This window comes from Nilaparvata lugens, chromosome 6 (assembly GCF_014356525.2).
Source record: "Nilaparvata lugens isolate BPH chromosome 6, ASM1435652v1, whole genome shotgun sequence".
Taxonomy (NCBI): domain Eukaryota; kingdom Metazoa; phylum Arthropoda; class Insecta; order Hemiptera; family Delphacidae; genus Nilaparvata; species Nilaparvata lugens.
The window spans coordinates 45779427-45800781 of NC_052509.1; the positions used below are offsets into that span (position 1 = coordinate 45779427).

Genomic DNA, 21355 nt, shown 5'->3' on the forward strand with positions numbered 1-21355 from the left:
CCATGGATATTAAAGGGGAATTTATCCTGAAACGGCTGGAACCAAGTTTCAGTCAGAACTACAACATCTGGCTTGTATTTCCAACAGCTTATGTAAGCTAGGAAAGAGTCAAAATTTTTGTTCAAGCTTCTAATATTCTGATGCAAAACAGTAATATTCCCCCTGTCCGTCAGAAAGCAAGAGTTTACCTCTGAGATTTCCTCCACATATTTACACGCTTCAACCATAATCCAGAAATAGGTTAAAAAGTTTATTACATGGGCTTATATACATAAGAATAATTAGTGATACTTTTATGGTTTGATGGACATTCACTCTAGCAACATTCATACTGTAATAATCTAAGGAAAAAAAGTAAAAAATTTCATAAGTACACATACCAGAACAAGACGAATCATAAATGAGAACCAACCATTTTAATTCACATAAACACATGACAAAATAAAGTAATTAAAATTAATGAAAAATGAGTGAGGATATTCATCATAAATGATATGGTTAACAGTGAGTGAAAAAAAGACGAAAACCAATTCCATGATTCGAGAAAAAAAATCAACATATTTCTCCTATAATAATCACAATCCTGAGAATAATTCCAATTACCAAAAATTTGATGAAAAATGCATGAACTGATTGGATTAAAATTATAGAAAAAAGTTATGAAGAATGCATGAAGTGAATGATAAAATCATGTGGAATAGAATATTCTTATCCAATTAATCATCAAAATGGAAAAAAAAAATTTAAATTTCATTCATTAGGGTTTTCCAATAATGTTCTCATCAAATTAATTATCGCAAGTTAGAAATAAAGAGTCTGTTTGAGTTTTTCAAGAGAATGAAGTCAGCACTATTATTACTCATTGTACAGTATTATTATCATTATTAAAATAAACGAAAAATAATTAATTCAATATAATTAGAAAAAAATTGAGAGAAATAATAGTCTGATCATTATTTTTCCTCTAAAAAAAAAATGCCAACTTCACATAACAGAGTCAAAATCACTTATAGGTACTTTGTATAATGGCACTTTTAGTAGTATAATCTTTTTTCACAAAAACATTGCCATTTTTGAACCAAACGTATTTTAAAAGTTTTTCTTTTTGTAGCTGTTTCCCTTTTTGAAAAAGTTCTCTGTTCAATGGAGACATACTTTCGTTGATATAAAGATTATTTGTATTACCACCCCAACCTAGGTCACTCATTGTCACATTCCCTTTCAAATTCTTTGTAGTCATAAACAATTGTTTGTCCAAGTTCTTGTTGAATTTCACAATAATATGTGGAGGAAATGATTTCGCTGTGTCATTTTTCGAGAGTCTATGACAGTTATCTATCATCTCCTTTTTGAAGTTAAATCCTATGTGCTGGGAGATTTTTTGTAGGATATTGAAAATATCTTCACCGTTTTCACATGGTATACCAGCAATATTTATACAATTTTTACGAGTATATTGTTGCATGGATGCTAGTTCCTTGTTTACTTTTGATAGTTGGCTCTTCAAAGTAGTTATTAGAAATTTGACAGGTATGTCCCTTTTTTAATTGTGCGTTGACGTATATACAAGTTTTTTTTGAAATTTTGCATTTCAAGAATAATATATAAAAGGAAAAAGAAGCCTCCTTCCTACGCCAATATTAGAGTAAAAATCAGACTATATAATTATTCGTCATAAATCAGCTGGCAAGTGATTACACAGATGTGTGGAGAAGCCAGTCTATTGCTGTATTTCCATAAGGTCTATAGTTTCAATCAGGTACTTTTGGATGAGAATACTGCGTGAGGTCTACTGTTCACAGAACTACTAGTACTAGTATTTAGTGATAATTCAAATCTTAACCACTGCTCGTGGTATTGCAACTCGCAACAAGTTGGATAGAAGACAAAATTACGTCAATTTGAGTTTTACCGCTAGAAATTAGTTTATGTTTGTGACACCAGGTGCTAACACATACAAATGGCTAAAAAATTGATGGTCTCAAGTATTGAAAAATTCGAATATGAGATTTTTGTCGATCAAAATATTTCTCTAGAATTATTATTATCTCCAATATAGTAGGTCATTATTACATATTAAAAAGTTATTATTACATAGTAGGAAAGTTTTGCCAGTGCCTTCTAGACAAAACTAACCAGAGTTTTTAACCAAAAATTTATTGGTTAGCTCGTCTACCCATTTTCTAGTTTTTTCAAATTCTCATGCTTCTACTGTTTTCCATGGCATGTCTGTCTTGTGTTTATGCTTTTGGTATTTAATGTAAATAATGTTGAAATTTTAAAAAATTGCTAAGAGAAAGGTAAGTTTAGATCATGTTGTGTGAATAGTCATTCTTATGCCGGTACCTAATCTGTAGTTTCTATAATTTTTTTGTTTGTTAGTAACTTTGTGCGATGTTATTAGATGTGTAATAAAAATCTGAAGATGATATTGTTTTACTTTTGTTCCAATCTAACTGATTCATATAAGTTACAAATAATTTCCAACTTACAAACAATTTTTTACTTTTATACCGTCACCGCCAGACAGTCAATTCGTTAGATGACTGTGTAAACAGTGAACAATTTCCTGCACAAAATTTTTAAATAGGTTGTATGTCTTGATAAAAGTGAAAAATTGTTCACAAAGATATAAGCTTAGCATAATTGAGATAAATGACCTAAAGTTTAATTAGATACCGGTACTTCTAAACTAACGTCTCTTACTTTTTTCAAAACTGAATTCAAACATTCACACTTATGTAGGCTATAACAAAATAACTTCAAAATGTATGTAAAATCTAGTTTATAACATAAACTTGAGCGTATTATGCTTTGTAGCCAAGGCCTGACTAACGTTCTCAATATTGCAATTTCCTATTATTTAGTGATTATTTTGATCTTTATTGTCCAGAATTTTGTAGTATAAATCGTTAAATTATATCTATTTTTTTTCTCAGAGTCAAACTTCTCATCATGGCAAATGAATCAGGAGGTGAACAAGATCAGCTAATGGATGAAGATAAGGTTAATTTCTTTATTTTAACTTACTTACTCACTTGAATATATGATGTCTTTGCTAAAAACTGGGATTTCCAGATAGATAGATGATAGACATGTCTAAAATTATATCTCATAGATCTACATTTAAAATAAACTTCATGACTATCAATGTTGAAGATGTGCTAGATTTCCAAAAGAGGCTTTTTACTCAACTCCCTTAGTGAGTTGTGTGACCTTTCAAGTAGTTTGTTCTTCACAATTGTGTAGAACCTGGCGATCTTGCCTTTTGTATCTCCGTAGATAGGATATTATAGAATATTATAGCCTGTTATGGTAAGCGTTTGAAAATCCCTGCGAGGTAATAATGATAATTTCTCTGGTCGAGGGTACAACACGACCAGAAGAGTTTATTCAAAATATAGACATGATTACAAAAAGCATATAAGCTACAATTATTTACAAAGTATTAATACAATTGGTTGATTATTTGATGATCTAAGAAAATGTGGCCCCCACTATATATGAATATGTGTCGGGATGCCACTAATTTGGCTATTGTTTGAGATTTTATGCCAAAAGTAAAAAATTCTAATAAAGATACATCTTGCGAGTCATTAGAAGTTCATGAAAACCACTTTTATATACACAAATTTAAAAAAGAAAATTAATAACCTAATATGTAGAAATTGTATAAAAATTTAACATGAAAAACGTCTATGATACTCATGCGATGTGGTAGCGTATCTGTGGTAAAGGTATTTTCAATGTGGCAGCGAATATTGTTACCATGTATATCACATCTTTATAGCAGTTTCTAAGTCAATTTTTATTCATTCACATCACCGAGCGCAGTACATGTTGTCTGTACACTGTGAAAATTCCAAGACTTGAAGAGTGGCCATCAGTGATTCTTGAAGCCTGAGAAGGACTCTGTCCTCAAGTGTTTTTTCTGTAGGAGTAGCATTTCATGTACGGCCATTGCAGTAATAAGCCTTATGTTATGGCTCACTCTGAAATAGTGAGTGGTAGGTCATGATGAGGCTACTGTGGTCAACCAGGAGTCTCAATTTTCTGAGCAGATTTAATACTCTTAACAGTTCACTGCACATCTGCTGTACATGGTATACCCAGCTCAACCTCTTGTCTATTCAGAAACCCAGCAGCCTCACTGGTTCATCTGCAGATGTATGCCATATCAGTATTTTATTAAGCTAATCAATCAGTTATTCTCTCTAATACAGCTAAAACTGAGTTTATCAATTCAATTTTTATCAAATTTTGCTATTCGATGATTAATTTAGTTATTTGAGCTTTACTCATTTAACACTTTGAAATTAAGATACTATCAAAATCAAGAATGTAGAATCCGATAATCAAATTAAACATTATTACCTAATTATACTATTATAGCCAATCAGCTCTACCACATGGTAAATAATATGTAGAGTATGATCATAAGTATGGGAGTGTTAGGATAATTTGCGTGCAATAGAACGACTCTTCTATAGCCTTTGTGTATTGCAACTATCAAAAGTAATTGAATTATTTTAATTATAATTGAATCTGCAGGAAACCCATGTAAAGCTGCCTGGGACCTCATAAACCAGATCTCCAAGATTGTTCGAGACCTAAATGTAAAGCTACACCGGATGAATTCAACAGCTTTTTTATTGGTGAGGTGGAAAAGATAGTTGCTTCCATGAATGATGTGAGATACATGCTCCTGGTTACAATAACAACCGAGTGAAGTTAGAACGGTGGAAGGAGGTCAGACCTGCGGATGTTGTTCGTGTTATTCGCGGCTTCAAGAACTCCCACAGTCCTGACGTCCATGGAGTTACAGTTGGTGTGCTGAAGTGTGTTGCGGATGGGATTGCTCTTCCCCTGTCTCATGCTCAATGTCTGTATGCGACATGGCTGTTTTCCTGATGTCCTGAAGTTATCCCGCACGATTCCAGTCTTCAAAAAGGGTGACCCTGAGTCTATGAACAACTATAGACCTATATCAATCATTCCTGTATTGGGTAAGGTGTTTGAGCCCTAATGAAGGAGCAACTTGTGTTCCACTTCGAGAGGAATAATCTTTTTTCTGACGCACAGCATGGCTTTAGAAGTGGAAGGTCTACGTTTACAGCTGTCTCAGAGATGATTGATTTTATTGTTAAAGCCTTTGAGGAGAGAGATCTTGTTCACCTGGTCCTTGCTGATCTGAGTAAGGCATTTGATTGCGTGCCTCATGGAATTCTTCTTGAGAAGCTTGCTGGGTATGGACTGGGTGGTGAGGTGCTTGTGACCCTCAGATCCTACTTGACTGGAAGGAAGCAGATCATATCCATTGGAGGTGCTCTCTCACAGCCTATGCAGGTGGATCATGGTGTGCCACAGGGATCGGTGATGGCCCACTACTCTTCCTGGTCATGATCAATGATCTTGGGCTTCTTGGACCGGTGCTGATTTTGCGGATGACACCACAATTTACTCTAGGGGACGGACGGTTGAACAAGCTGGCTTGCAGGCTCAGCAAGTTTTTGATGATGCCAAGCAGTGGTTTGAGAGAAACAGACTCTGCTTGAATGAGGGGAAGACTCAGCAACTGGTTTGTGGACTTCGCAGCCTTGCTGACTCTGCCCATAAATCAGTGGTGAAACTCCTGGGATTTGTCATTGACTCAAAATTGACATGGGCTGGCCATATTGATGGAGTTTGCACCAGGCTGGCACGAGTAATCTACTTGCTGCGTAGACTCAGAGCCCTTCTCAGCAGGAAAGATATGGTGATGGTATACTTTGCCCTTTTCCATTCCCATCTGCTGTATGGACTTCTGCTGTGGGGGCATGCAGCGGGCTGCAGGAGTGTGCTGATGCTCCAGAAGAAAGCACTTCGAGTGATCACCTCAGCAGGGCATCATGAGCACTGTAGGCCTATCTTCATTGACCTGGGCATCCTTACGGTCTTCAACCAGTACATACTGTTGAGTCTGTTGCATGTTAAGGACACCGAGGGCAGTCATGTGCTGAGGGCTGATCGTCATGTGCACGCTACAAGGAGGAGACTTGATATTGACATACCTCGCTGCAGAACCAACAAGAGAAAAGACTCCTTCCCAATATTTGTACTGCGCCTATACAATGACCTGCCTGCTGGTGTGAAGAACCTGCATGGTATTGCTTTTAAAAACCGAGTTGAGATCTGGCTGAAGAGGAACCCATTCTACTCAGTCAATGAGTATTTTAATGCTCACAAGGACAATATAGTTTGACCTGTCATCTTACCATTCGACGCCATCTATCCAGTTCCCTGGTCATGGATGCAGAAGGAGGAATTAAGGAATTAAGATAGATGATAGACATGTCTAAAATTCTATCTCATAGACCTACATTTAAAACAAACTTTATGACTATCAATGTTGAAGATGTGCTAGATTTCCAAAAGAGGCTTTTTACTCAACTCCCTTAGTGAGTTATGTGACCTTTCAAGTAGTTTGTTCTTCACAATTGTGTAGAACCTGGCGATCTTGCCTTTTGTATCTCCGTAGATAGGATATTATAGAATATTATAGCCTGTGTTGGTAAGCGTTTGAAAATCCCTGCGAGGTAATAATAATAATTTCTCTGGTCGAGGGTACAACACGACCAGAAGAGTTTATTCAAAATATAGACATGATTACAAAAAGCATATAAGCTACAATTATTTACAAAGTATTAATATAATTGGTTGATTATTTGCTGATCTAAGAAAATGTGGCCCCCACTATATATGACTGTGTCGGGATCCCACTAATTTTGCCATTGTTTAAGATTTTATGCCAAAAGTAAAAAAAATCTAATGAAGATACATCTTGCGAGTCATTAGAAGTTCATGAAAACCACATTTATATACACAAATTTAAAAAAGAAAATTAATAACCTAAGATGTAGAAATTTTGTAAAAATTTAACATGATAAACATTTATGATACTCATGCGATGTGGTAGCGTATTTGTGGTAAAGGTATTTTCAATGTGGCAGCGAATATTGTTTCCATGTATATCACATCTTTATACAGTTTCTAAGTCAATTTTTATTCATTCACATCAGCGAGCGCATTACATATTGTCTGTACACTGTGAAAATTCCAAGACTTGAAGAGTGGCCATCAGTGATTCTTGAAGCCTGAGAAGGACTCGTCCTCAAGTGTTTTTTTCTGTAGGAGCAGCACTTCATGTACGGCCATTGCAGTAATAAGCCTTATGTTATGGCTCACTCTGAAAAAGTGAGTGGTAGGTCATGATGAGGCTACTGTGGTCAACCAGGAGTCTCAAGTTTTCTGAGCAGATTTAATACTCTTAAAAGTTCACTGCACATCTGCTGTACATGGTATACCCAGCTCAACCTCTTGTCTATTCAGAAACCCAGCAGCCTCACTGGTTCTTCTGCAGCTGTAAGCCATGTCAGTATTTTATTAAGCTAATCAATCAGTTATTCTCTCTAAAACAGCTAAAACTGAGTTTATCAATTCAATTTTTATCAAATTTTGCTATTCAATGAATAATTTAGTTATTTGAGCTTTACTCATTTAACACTTTGAAATTAAGATACTATCAAAATCAAGAATGTAGAATCTGATAATCAAATTATACATTATTACCTAATTTATACTGTTATAGCCAATCAGCTCTACCACATGGTAAATATGTTGAGTAAGCTCATAAGTATGGGAGTGTTAGGATAATTTGCGTGCAATAGAACGACTCTTCTATAGCCTTTGTGTATTGCAACTATCAAAAGTAATTGAATTATTTTAATTATAATTACAGAGAATCACTAGTACTCTTATCATATTTTATATCAAACACGACTAGCTTCGGCGATAATGCCTTTATCAAGTGTCCTTTCAAAATTATTTTAATATCGGCGATAATTAAGTGAATTTTCAGGAATCATTTTTAATAGGACATCTGATAATGGCATTAGCCTATCATCACCGAAACTAGTCTATTTTGAACTGGTAAAAAAGTAAACATCAGGAACTGATAGTGATTTCTTAGCGTGCTCTGACTACTATTATTATAAATATTCAAACTGTACAATCACCAATCAACATAGAAAAATGAAGTTTAGTAGTTCAAATTGGGAGTGAAAATGAAGTTTAATATTAAATATTGCAGCTTGAACTAATGAGTTACATTGAGACCGTTGAGCAGCGTCTGAAGAAGAGAACAGAGTTGTATAGTCACAACCACAATGCGGCGAAACTAAGACCGAGTTCTGCTGATTTGGTTAAACTGGAATCGAGCTTAAAGAAGAACTCAGCGTTCGTTAGAAAACTTGTGAGTTGAACTCTCTTTAGTGTGGCAATATATTAAGTATATGTTGAAACTTAGCTAAACAATATGTTCTTTGTTTGTATGTGGAAAATTTTATCAAAGTACAGGAGTAGAACAACTCTGTGTTTGCAATCGATGAATGAACAAACATTATTATTTTATCAGATACTTATATTATAGAATGTTATTTATTTTTGTCCAATTATCCAAACATCAACTATTTTTCATATTTTAGAGCATTCTGTTCGAACATTACATTCACTTCAAAGTGTTATTTCAAAAGAGAGTTTTTTTTGTAAATTAATAGTTCTGTCAAGATCTTGTAAACATCTAAAAAATGTTTTTGTTTATTTGAAGGATGGTCGGAATTCATTGCTAAGGTTTGGAATACGATATTTCATAACAATCATTGATTGATGTCAGCCTTTTGTTTTTTTATTACGTTTGAACACATAAGTCAAATATCATTGAAAGGAAAGATTCTCCGTATTGCAACAACGGAGAACAAGTACGTCTTGAATTGTCAATTGATAATATTTCAATAGCTAATTAAATAAATTAATAATTAATTTGAACTGTTTCTATCATTTAATGAAGCCTACTTGGTAATTTTTCTGATCCTGGGACGAAATTGCTTGGTGAACTTGCAAACGAGAATTTAATTTTCTGAATGAATTTAAATCTTTCTTTTTCCAGAGAAATTTTACCGCCGACCAACTGGATAGTCTGAAAAGAGATTTGGCAACACTGAATATGACAAAATATTTGAGCGAAGTGGCAGCCGCTCTAGTGGAAGTCAAACTGAAAATATCCGACGTCTCAGCTGTGGTTTCATTATGCAGTGAATTCCATACCATCTATTCTGAGTTTGCTACTACTCTGTTCGAGTATTGGAAAAAGACGCTGACTTTCAAAAAAGATGAACAGGTCAGTTTGATTGTCTGAAAGTAAGATATCAATTTTATTTTATATATCATCATTTTTCATAGCCTAGTCTTCAACTGGCTATAAGCTCAAATCATAGCAATGAAAATAATCTGATAAAAGGATCTGATAAGTATAATCTAAGTTATGATTAGACTCATTAATTTTTGAATCTATGCTCTGGAGCTTTCCAGTAGGCCTACATATCTGACAATATTTTTACATCTTGTGAGTACGGACCTTCCATTATGAAGCTGTTACTTATAAAATATTGTCACGATGTATATCGTAACTAGAGAAAGGAATTGAATTTAGGGCTCATTTATTCGACGCTCGGCTATCTTTCATAGAATCTGAGGGGTCAACGTTCAAGCCAGCCACTGGCCTACCGCTCAGCGATGCTGCGCATCCTCTCTCCCCTCCCTCTCGGTCACTGAGGGAGGCTCGAGAAAGGCCAGCAAGAGGCAGTCGAGTTCGGAGAGCCAAGTCGAGCGGTCGAGAGAGGTGAGAAGGAAGCAGCGAGCAGCTAGCAACGTCACAGTACACCAGTACTAAGTGAACTCCGATTCCTTCAGCGACCGGGAGTTGTGTCGAGGCTAAAGTCGATTAGCCTCTCACACAGTGAACTCCACTGCTCTACACTCGTTTGGGCGAGTGTTGAACGACATTTAACCTGTTTGGACGACGGGTTGCCAGTTTCGACCAACGACAACACGTCAGGTTTGGTCGAAACTGACTCCCCATTGGTAGGCCACCAGTGGGACATCGAGGCGAGAAAGGACATCTGGGAAGGTGTGGAAAAGCCTTTCCCGCAACTCCGCGGCCGATCCGGACCCCAGGAGGACAGCTGGTGCCCGGCCAGTAGGACTTAGGAAAGTCCAGAGTGCTGGCCGCCGCAGCGCACTAGTCCAGTGCGGGATCGCAAGAGGACGTCTGGGAAGGCCAGGAAAAGCCTTTCCCGCAACTCCGCGGCCGATCCGGACCCCAGGAGGACAGCTGGGGCCCGGCCAGTAGGACTTAGGAAAGTCCAGAGTGCTGGCCGCCGCAGCGCACTAGTCCAGTGCGGGATCGCAAGAGGACGTCTGGGAAGGCCAGGAAAAGCCTTTCCCGCAACTCCGCGGCCGATCCGGACCCCAGGAGGACAGCTGGTGCCCGGCCAGTAGGACTTAGGAAAGTCCAGAGTGCTGGCCGCCGCAGCGCACTAGTCCAGTGCGGGATCGCAAGAGGACGTCTGGAAGGCCAGGAAAAGCCTTTCCCGCAACTCCGCGGCCGATCCGGACCCCAGGAGGACAGCTGGTGCCCGGCCAGTAGGACTTAGGAAAGTCCAGAGTGCTGGCCGCCGCAGCGCACTAGTCCAGTGCGGGATCGCAAGAGGACGTCTGGGAAGGCCAGGAAAAGCCTTTCCGCAACTCCGCGGCCGATCCGGACCCCAGGAGGACAGCTGGTGCCGGCCAGTAGGACTTAGGAAAGTCCAGAGTGCTGGCCGCCGCAGCGCACTAGTCCAGTGCGGGATCGCAAGAGGACGTCTGGGAAGGCCAGGAAAAGCCTTTCCCGCAACTCCGCGGCCGATCCGGACCCCAGGAGGACAGCTGGTGCCCGGCAAGTAGGACTTAGGAAAGTCCAGAGCGCGGGCCGCCGCAGCGCACTAAACCAGTGCGGAACGGAAGAGGACCTCTGGGAAGGCCAGGGAAAGCCTTTACCAGAGCTCCGCAACCAACCCGGACCCCGGGAAGACACCCGGTGCCCGAGGACTAAGACTTAGTCCCGACACGAAGCCCTTTCTCACGACTAACACTGCAAGGTTCCTGTTCCCTTCTTCCCGCGACCAACCCTGTTTGGCAGTGCGAAAGCACGGCCCCTCTTTCTAAAAGAGGGAAACATTTCTCCAAAGCACTCAAAACCCTGTTTCAACCCCCAACCCGAGCGAGGGTGGTTGACGGACGCCCCACCAAGACTCCGTCCCCTGCCGCGGCCCTCCCCAGTCGCCGACTGAGTTTAGCCGGCCCAGAGCGACACTGGGAACTCTGATAGAGATAGGTGTGGGCAAAAATCTACTCAGAAGATTGGCACACGAACGTGGGGCCCAAGGCAGGAGGAGAAAAACAGCAATGAGTGCAGAGGAGAAATGTAGTCGCGCCGGGGAAGTCCAGGAGGCGCGAGAGGATAGCAGCGATCCAGGAGTGTCCTGGATTTACAAACTCCACCGGAATCAAATCAAATCAAAATCATTTATTTGCCAATTATAAAGATAACAATAATGAATAAATAAATACTTCAAACTTATACAGAATAAAAATAAAATTTTAACTTAAAATTAATGGCGTTGCCAGCAAAACCTAAGTTTGTGTGCTAGCAACGAGTACCAAAAGATTTCATTAATTTAACATAAACATAAAAGATGATTAAACATTTTATTTGAATGGTAGTAATAATAAATAAATAACTTAAATAATAATAATAATTGTGGTAATATAATATCTGAAAAAATAGAACTTAGTGAAAATAATATCAAAGAAAAAAGTTTTTTTTTTAATAAAGTAGATTCTAACTGTACATGAGGCGAAAAACATTGTTACTTCTGATCCATCTCTCTATATTTTTAATGGCTGATTTATTAAATCTATCTGAGATTAATTGGTCTGGCAAAATATTCATCAATCTATTACTCATGTATATGAACTGCCTGCGGCATACTGTTAAATTTGTTCTAGGAATGCGGTAATGAGATGATGAACGGAATTATACGACGGAATGTTAGTTTCAAAGAGATTTTTATACTTATGAACGGCTAGAATTAAGTTTTTCACGTAAAGTTGTCTCACTGTTAAAACTGGGAACTCTGCAAAAAGGCTATGGCTGGGATATCGTCTTGGTCTTCCAAGTGCAGCTTTCAAAATATATCTTTGAATTACGGAGATTTTATTAAAATGGATGTCCAATGCTCCACCCCATACCCTAATACCATATTGCAATATGGACTGGGCATATGCTGAATAAGCCATCTTATTATAGTTGGGTCATTGAGCTCATTCAATCTATGGAATTTGTGAATTATGTGTTTTATTTTCTTACACATGTTATTTATATGTGCATTCCATTTAAGATGAGAGTCTACAAAGACTCCTAGATATTTAGTTTCTTTCACGTTTTTTAATGAGTGACAATCACAATCTCCATCACCAGTCCGCAATCTTTCCCGTTCAAGACAGATTGAAGAGTGTATTCTGATACCAGTATTCAGAATATCTCTGGGGAGAGAGCTCACTGCTGGTGAGAATACCATATATACACTCTTATTGGCATTCAGTGTAAGAATGTGTTGGTCAAGCCATGATTTAACACGTGTGAGACCAGACTCTGCCAAGCGCTTAGCTTCATCCCAGCTTGAACCAGTAAAGACCAATGCCGTGTCATCAGCAAAAGAGATCGAATGACAACCAGCTATATCAAGTCTCAATAGGTCATTAATATAGAGGAGAAATAGAATTGGTGACAGAACCGTTCCCTGTGGAAGGCCGAACTCAGTTAAAGTTAGTTTACTGGTTTTTCCATCTATAGTCAGAATTTGTGATCTGTCTTTCAAATAATTCTCAAAAAATTCAAAACTGTGCCACGAAAACCTATACCCTCCAACTTTCTCAAGAGAAAGATGTGAGGAATAGTATCAAAGGCCTTGGCTAAGTCCAAATAGACAGCCAAGGTCCTTCTGTTCATCTGAAAATTATTGTCACAATCCTCACCAGCTCTGATATTGCATCCTCAGTGCATTTTCCTCTTGAAAACCAAATTGATTTTCTGCTATTAAATTATGCCTTTGAAGATATTTCATCATACGTACCTTCATCAATTTTTCAAAAATCTTAGACAGGTTACTTATTAAACTAATAGGGCGATAATTTTCAGGAGCTTGTCTCTCACCTGATTTAAATAGTGGAATTATATTTGCAACCTTAAAGTGTGAAGGAAAATGACCTGTTTCGAAACATTTGTTAAACAAAATTGATAAAGGCTGAGATATGTATTCTGATATATTTTTCAAACAAACATTGCTTATATTATCAATACCAGGAGATGAATTAGTTTTTAATGTATTTATCATGGCAGCAACTTCATCGGAATTTGTAGGGAAAATGAAAAACGAATCTCGAAAATGTTGAGTATGTGGAACTAAAGTTGGTACTGGGTGACTTGAGTTCAAACTATTATTCAGATTTTCTGCATAACTTCTACCTACTTGCGAGAAATAATTATTTAATATTATAGGGTCGATGTCAGGAGCTTTTCTATTTCGTTTTATATCTAAAATTTCCTCTATACAGAGCCACGTCTTTTTGTTGTTCCCTTTACAAGTTGACATTTTATTTTAAAGTAGTCTAGTTTAGCTTTCTTAATTAATGTGTTAAGTAGATTTCTATAGTTTTTGTATCTAGCTTTCAGTGTAGCATTAAATGGTTGGATTTTTAGTTTTTTATGTAGTTTGTCCCTCTCTCTTATGGATTTTATTAGCCCTGAAGTTATCCATTTTTTTAATGGTCTATTTTTATTTGTCATTTTAATTTGTTCGGTCGCAGAATCTATGTGGTCCATCAGTTTATTAAAGAAAGCATTTATTTTGTCATCCAAATCAAGATTAGCCTCATTAAAAGTAGTTTCATTCTTCCAACTTTCCTGTCTCAACTTGTCCGTAAGGTTCTTATAGTTTATCCGTTTAATAATATTCTCCTTTACATCAATATAGACTGGGTTTGAATTTCCTATGTGTAGTGTAGTACAGAAGTGGTCAGTAATACAGGTCCTTTGAACAGAGCTTATTATGTTTTCATATTTAAAATTAGCATTTTTGTAAAAAATGTGGTCTATGCATGTACCTGTATTGTGTGTTACTCTAGTAGGTATATTAATAAGAGATCTCAGGCCATACATTTGCATTAGACCGCTATATTCATTTGCCAAACTACTGTTACGTAAGATATCAATGTTTATATCTCCTATTAAAACCGCATTCTCATTCTTATCAATATTTCTCAGAATAATATCTAACTCGTTAAAGAAAACTTCAATATTAGCAGAGGGTGATCTGTACACGGCAATCAACGATACGAAGCAGTCGAATGCTTGTAATCTAATCGAGACGATATCAGCCTCCGAGCTCTCACAATTGACACAGTCAAACTTTATGCCATCCCTCACAAACAAACACAGACCGTTACTTTTGTTCAGCTGGCCTGGCTTATCAATAACCGAGTAACCGTCTATTCCGTAATCAAAAGATCTGTTTTCAGTCATCCACGTCTCGGTTAATACTATTAAATCGTACTTAATCTTGCAGTTTTGTACAGTGTAAATGAATTCATCGAAATTTTTACTAATACTGCGGATATTCATGTGTAATATATTTAGGAAATTTGTATTGCCCATCTCATGCCCATCCACATAAACCACTGGATCAAAACCGAAGATATCATCACTTTCAATGCATTAAAACATTCCAATTCAATCACCTCATCAAAATTATACTCATGATTCATTAATATATATATGTTAAAAAACAAAACAAAAAAAAAAAAAAACAAATGGAAAAATGTTAGAGACAGAAAAAATTGTAAATATATAGAACAAAACAAAATCAAATAACCAGTTCACTGCGCATCGAGAAATATTAATTCAGAATTACGGTTTCTCATAATTATTATTATTCACTTATTATATTCGTCCAAATCCTCATCACACATAATTCTTCTTGTTCGCGAATTTTCAGTTTGTTTTACGAAGATCTTGCAATCACGAACCCAGACAAACGCGAGTTTCTTCTTCATTCTCAGGTCCTTAGCTCTACCCAGTAAACGTTTGAAGAATGGAGATAAATGTTCATTGACGTACACCGTTGCGGTAGGTAGTTTACTGCATATATCGCTGGATTTAATGACTCTCTTCTTTCGCGAAGCTGTGATCCACTCAATCTTCTTAGATCTTGAAGTAAATTTTGCGACAATTGAAGAAGACCCTTTAGCATTGGGAACTCTATGAACGATGGATAAGTCCTCCTTCTTGAAGCTCACATTTATCGTTTTAGCTACCGATTCCATGATGAGCGGCAAATTCTCTTCTTTAGTTTCGGGAATCCCAACTATTTCCAAGTTATCCAGTCTAGTGTACTGTTGGAGACTGTGAATTTCCTTTTCCAGACGGTAAATATGTGATTTATTGTCCGTGTTTTGTAACTCTAGGTCGGCACATTTTTGTTTCAAAACATTATTTTCGTTAGTGAGCGTGTTAATATGTGTCTTAATATCATCGGTTTTAGTATTTAAGTTTTCTAATTTTGAGTTGAGTTCATCTAGCCTTGCCGTGAGTTCAGTTCTTAAACTTGTTAGTAAATCAGAGAATTGTTTTATATTAATGTCCGACTGACCCAAAGAACTACTCCTTTCTGGCAAACAGTAATCACACTTCCATGTAGCTCTGGCTTGTTGATTCCTCTTTTTGAATTTCTCGATGTTTTCCAGTCTTGTGCATGCTGGGTGAAAAGCCCATTTACACTCACTACACTCAATCGATGGTTCATTCTCGGTAAAAGAAATCTTACATTTGAAACACTGAGCCATGACGGAACTTAGTTGAAAAGTTTGCGTAAATTTAGAAGAAAAGTTTTCACTTTGAGCTATCGCGCGCAGCGGCAAAGGTCACTGATTAGACAGATACAATCGACACAACCGTTCTCATCGAGTGCTGAACTGATAATGAAGCAGTGGATCTAGCAGCATCAGCAGGGCTACCTACAACAGGTACCATGGCAGAGCTCAGGAGAGCTCTTGTCGAAAACCACCGGAGGACAATGGTGGAGGCCGCCGGTCTAAACAGGATCGGTGGCGGAGCTGGCACAGGTCAGGAAGAGGAAGGAGCTGCAGCTTTGTGGCCACCAGTCGCGGAGGCCACTGCATGTTCCAGACTGGAAGAAATACCAAGGAGACGTCTCCAGAGTTTGATGGAGACTCCAGCAACTCCTGGGTATACAGAGTGCACGATCAGGGCTTGATTGATCTAATACTCGACTCAGTGCTGACAGATAGCACAAGTACGAGCCTGAGGAGGGCTCTACTGGAGCAACGACAGCGGATTGTTGCGATGCTCCCCGTTCTGGATAATGGGGAGGAGGCGCTTCGTCGAGGAGCGCGAAGGCCAACACCAGTTAGCGAGGAGGCAGAGCCTGCGCTGGTGAGGCCGGAGATGCCGGAGAGGCATGATAACATGCCTAGGCATGGTTGAGGTCACCTACCAGTCCAGCGGTGCCTGCTACATCCTGTATGGACCGGGTGCCGTGTGTGACAAGGTTCGAGGGTGGCGGCTCTCATATGATGGGAGTGGAGATGCTCCAAGTTTTATGGAGCGGCTCGAGGAGCTGCAACAAGCATATGGCTTGTCTGGCAGACAGTTATTTCCAGCGCTACCTGAAATGTTAGCGGGGAAATGTTCCTTATGGATGAGGAATAGGAGAGAACAGTGGAGACACTGGGACGATTTCCTGAGAGACTTTCGGTCTCGTTACTATCCACCTACTTATGTGGAGGATCTTGAGAATGAAATTCTCGACAGGCGGCAGAAAGAAGGCGAGCTCATAGACGACTATGTTGAGGAGCTGCTAACGCTGATGAGGAGAAGAGGTGGTTTTTCAGAGAGTAGCCAGGTACAGAGATTGTACAAAAATCTTTTACCACGGTACAAGCTCTACATCAGGGAGGCTGAAGTGTACACCACCGACGTCTTGCTACACTTAGCGAGGCAATATGAACGAATTAAATTCGAGGAGAAGAGTGCTCAACAGAGACAACGAGCTGTGAAGCAGGAGGAGGTGAGGAAGCAGACCAAGCCTCGACAGGAGACGACTACGACACAGCGCCGGAGTGAACAGCCTACAGAAGGACCCTTGTGTTGGCAGTGCAAGAAGGCGGGACACTGGAGATCAGAGTGTCCGGAGGTTTCACTCTGCTCAAAGTGCGGGAAGCCACGACCCAATTGTTCCTGTGAGAGAGAGCAGAAGAAGACCTCTGATAAAACAGCTGTGGTTAAAACAAGACTTCAAATCCAGCTAGAGCCGAAGCTCCAGGATGACAGCCGTCTCTTCACTACGGTGGAAATAGGAGACAGACAGTATAGTGCTCTTCTCGACACCGGAGCAGAGTCCAACTATATTAGCTCTAAAGCTTTTAATAGTTGGAAGCAGTGGAACGAGAGCCTGTGCAGCGCGGCGCTGCTATGGCTAATGGAGCGGCTGCACGTCTGCGAGGTGGTGTTATAATCAACCTGAAAATCGGCAGAATATCCCTATCAACAACACTCACAATAATGGATGGGCTTTGTCCAGATATTCTGCTTGGTATGGAGTTTCTCCGTGAGCACCGGGTGAAAATGGACCCCTATTCCCGGTCAGTGGAATGGGATCCTCATCTCGTCAAAGAGCACATTGGAGATGATATTTCCACTCCAAAAGTGGGAAAAGGAACTGTCAACTCGAGGCTGGCTACTGTTAAAACCCAGCCTGACATAGGGAGGTCAAGGAAGCCACCTGGAATTATTCCTGTGAAGAAGCAGGAGAAAAAGAAATTTCCTCAAGTTCAGAAACACGTAGGAGCCGTGTGGAAGACTGGAAAAGAGGAATTTCTTTCTCAGAAAATTTCTCCAGCCCGTGGAAAGTTCATTTGCTGGTACTGTAAACGAGCTGGGCACTGGAGGTTCAGCTGTCCGGAAAAGCGGTACCGGAGGCGGAAGAAGGAGGATAATTTTCAGCAAGGAGCTGGAGATAATCGTCAAGTAGTGCAGTCTAGAAGACTGCCGGTGCTGGAAACTACACAGGAAGTAGTTTCTGATATCGGAGACGAGAATTATAATGCCAACCGGTGTTATAATTGGAAAAAGAGGACGATGAAGGTGAACTCTGGACAGCTAGTCTACAGGAAGGAGTGTCACCTGTCCTCGGGTGCTAATCAGCTTGCCGCGAAGTTAGCACAGGAATTTTCTGGCCCATATGAGGTCGAGGAAATGTTGAGTGCCGGTAAGAGATTTACTGTGCACGAGAAGGGCACCAAGCTCCAGCCACACCTGCCCGAAGATGAGGAAGAGGATGGTGATGGAGCAGTTGCAGAAAAGGTGGACGGAATTCGAGCGGATGGACAGCAGGAGGCCGAGCGAGTCTATAGAGGGTCGCTGCCTATCCGGAGGATGGGATACCTGAGAGGTGTCACGCGCCGCCAATAAGGAGGTAAGAGGCGAGAAGGGGTGAATATCATAAGAGTTCAATCATATCACAGCTTTAGAGCTATTTTTTGATTCATAAATTATCCCATTTAAAATGAGGAAATTAAATTTTGTTGTCAAAGACAAATTTGATAGAAATTGAAGAAAGTTAATTCAGAATTAATAGCATGAATTTATTAGCCGATTTTTGAAAATTAATAGCATTAGCACGATTCCGAAAATAATAGAAATATTAAAGGCTGACATATTATTGTTATTGAAAGAAATTGGTCAATAGTTTTTTAAAAGGAAACAGCATATTCCGTTTAATTTTTCTCATAAAATAGAGTACTATTTAAACTAAATGGCAACTCAACCATTACAGTTTAATTAATATAATCAGTCATAAAGCACTGGCTGGATTAAATGGAAAAAAATTATTATTGACAAATCAATACGTTTCTTTTGATCTGAAGGCAATCCCAATAATTTCAGTTTGAAATTTATGTACAATATTATGATGTGACCAAGCAAGGATAATCAAGAAAGTTTTCTACAGTCTATGACTAGTTAATAACAGCTAAAATCGATTCCAACTAGACTAAATTTTCTTAATCGGTATATTACCAATATTGTTGTAACCAGGTACAGGTTAAAAAAAACAAAACTTGCAGTAGCTTGTTTTCTATTTGCCATAAATAGTTGATGGCAAAATGAGTGGATAGAGAATATTAGAAAATATTATAGATCAGTATAATATGATCTGACTAATATTTTAACCATGAGGTAATGGTTATAATAATTGAAATCATTTAATGAAGCTGGTGGTAATTGCTTTAATCCGTGTAAAGTGTTACGATGCAGTTAATTAACAGACGTTATTATACTGTGGGATGAAAGTGAATTACGTTGCAATTAATTATTCATGTGGAATGAATAAATTGCGTTTGATTGTGAGTCGAGATGTACTACAATCGGGGGTTTTTAGCTTCAGATTATGATTAACATTTTCTAATATTTCACTTGAAAATGAAGTCGGAGGACTTACTATAAATTGGAATAAAATAATTATTATTTCAATTGAAATTAATTCTATGTTGGATCGAAAAGTTGTTTGTGCTGTGCTGTGAAGATAAGATAAACGTTATCTCAACTGGCTAACTGCTATCGCCAAGCTTCTAGTCTGTAGAAGAGAATTACTTCTCCTTTTCAATAACAATTTATAAAATAGAATTCATGTGAATTCTAGTTTTTCCAGATATTCTAGGGTTATTGAGTCAGTCTGTGTTAGATCGTGCTCTTGTTAGTTTTGGAATTAGATCACGTCTCGAGAGTGAATCTAATTTTTACTCAGCCTACCATCATGAGTTTATTGACGGTGCATTAATTCATTCAATTATTACTATTTGTGCTGATTGTTGTGATTATTTTTCGGAAAATCAATATTTACTGAGTGTGAATTAATTAACAGCTGTTATGTCATTATACACACCTTGTGTGAGTAATTACTTTGAAAAAGTAAATTAAGATTTATTTCGGGGTGAAATAAGTCTTGAAGTGAGAAAGAGAGATTGAGCAATAAATGTTCACGGGTTGTGAATTAATTAGCAGATGTTATCTGTTATAATAAACACACTGTCATTTGTATCCAATGGATAGTTACTTTGCATAAGTAAATAATGTGATTGATTTCATTATTGAAATGAACAGTGAGAAGTGGAATATTGAGTTGAAATTTATATTTTCGATTTTATTATTGTGATATAGTGAGAAGGCTGTGATCCTCATAACAGATCGAAAATGAATTATTATTTCGACCACATTTAATTGTGATATAAAATCGAAATATGTGGTGTAACATCACAACTAGTGGCTTCATGTCAACCATATAATTCAGTATTCCTCATCATATTACCATCTCTCATATTTTATTGTGAACAATAAGTTGCTGATACACTGAACTAACGGAGAGTATCCATCACTCTGACACTTGGTAATTTTCCTGAACTCCAATTCGCCTCTATCAACTTCTGCCTCCTGTGAAGTGGTACATTGTTGTGTATCACGTTTCTTCTTGAGGATGGGGACTGCAACTTGAGTCTACTTCCTCGACGAGCTCCTGGAATTATTGGAGCTGTATCTCAGCTGACTATTGCTGAGGCCACGACGAGTTCCTGGTCGTGTTGGAGGTTCATTCCAGCTGTCTGATGCTGGAAGTTTTTAGGCAGTGTGAAAACACGGCCATGCAGGGCGAAAGCCCGGCACATGCAGTGCGCAAGCACGGCGAAGCAAGGCAGTGTGAAAACACGGCCATGCAGGGCAAAAGCCCGGCACATGCAGTGCGCAAGCACGGCGAAGCAAGGCAGTGTGAAAACACGGCCATGCAGGGCGAAAGCCCGGCACATGCAGTGCGCAAGCACGGCGAAGCAAGGCAGTGTGAAAACACGGCCATGCAGGGCGAAAGCCCGGCACATGCAGTGCGCAAGCACGGCGAAGCAAGGCAGTGTGAAAACACGGCCATGCAGGGCGAAAGCCCGGCACATGCAGGGCGAAAGCCCGGCACATGCAGTGCGCAAGCACGGCGAAGCAAGGCAGTGTGAAAACATGGCCATGCAGGGCGAAAGCCCGGCACATGCAGTGCGCAAGCACGGCGAAGCAAGGCAGTGTGAAAACACGGCCATGCAGGGCGAAAGCCGGCACATGCAGTGCGCAAGCACGGCGAAGCAAGGCAGTGTGAAAACACGGCCATGCAGGGCGAAAGCCCGGCACATGCAGTGCGCAAGCACGGCGAAGCAAGGCAGTGTGAAAACACGGCCATGCAGGGCGAAAGCCCGGCACATGCAGTGCGCAAGCACGGCGAAGCAAGGCAGTGTGAAAACACGGCCATGCAGGGCGAAAGCCGGCACATGCAGT

At 39.2% G+C, this 21355-nt stretch overlaps 1 protein-coding gene across 4 annotated transcripts in view; it reads left to right on the forward strand.

Annotated features, from left to right (window-relative positions):
• The first annotated feature begins 2145 nt into the window (after window positions 1-2145).
• The window catches only part of LOC111057946 (regulator of nonsense transcripts 2), a 54797-nt gene continuing 35587 nt past the window's right edge, over window positions 2146-21355 (forward strand). For 3 of the 4 annotated variants that reach the window (XM_039430900.1, XM_039430901.1, XM_039430899.1), the window contains exons 1-4: window positions 2146-2300; window positions 2940-3006; window positions 8129-8290; window positions 8984-9214. In XM_039430900.1, coding sequence (XP_039286834.1) covers window positions 2956-3006; window positions 8129-8290; window positions 8984-9214 — 444 coding nt within the window. In that variant the 5' untranslated portion in view covers window positions 2146-2300; window positions 2940-2955. The remainder of the gene's footprint in view (window positions 2301-2939; window positions 3007-8128; window positions 8291-8983; window positions 9215-21355) is intronic. The other variant, XM_039430902.1, reaches the window with a different exon arrangement.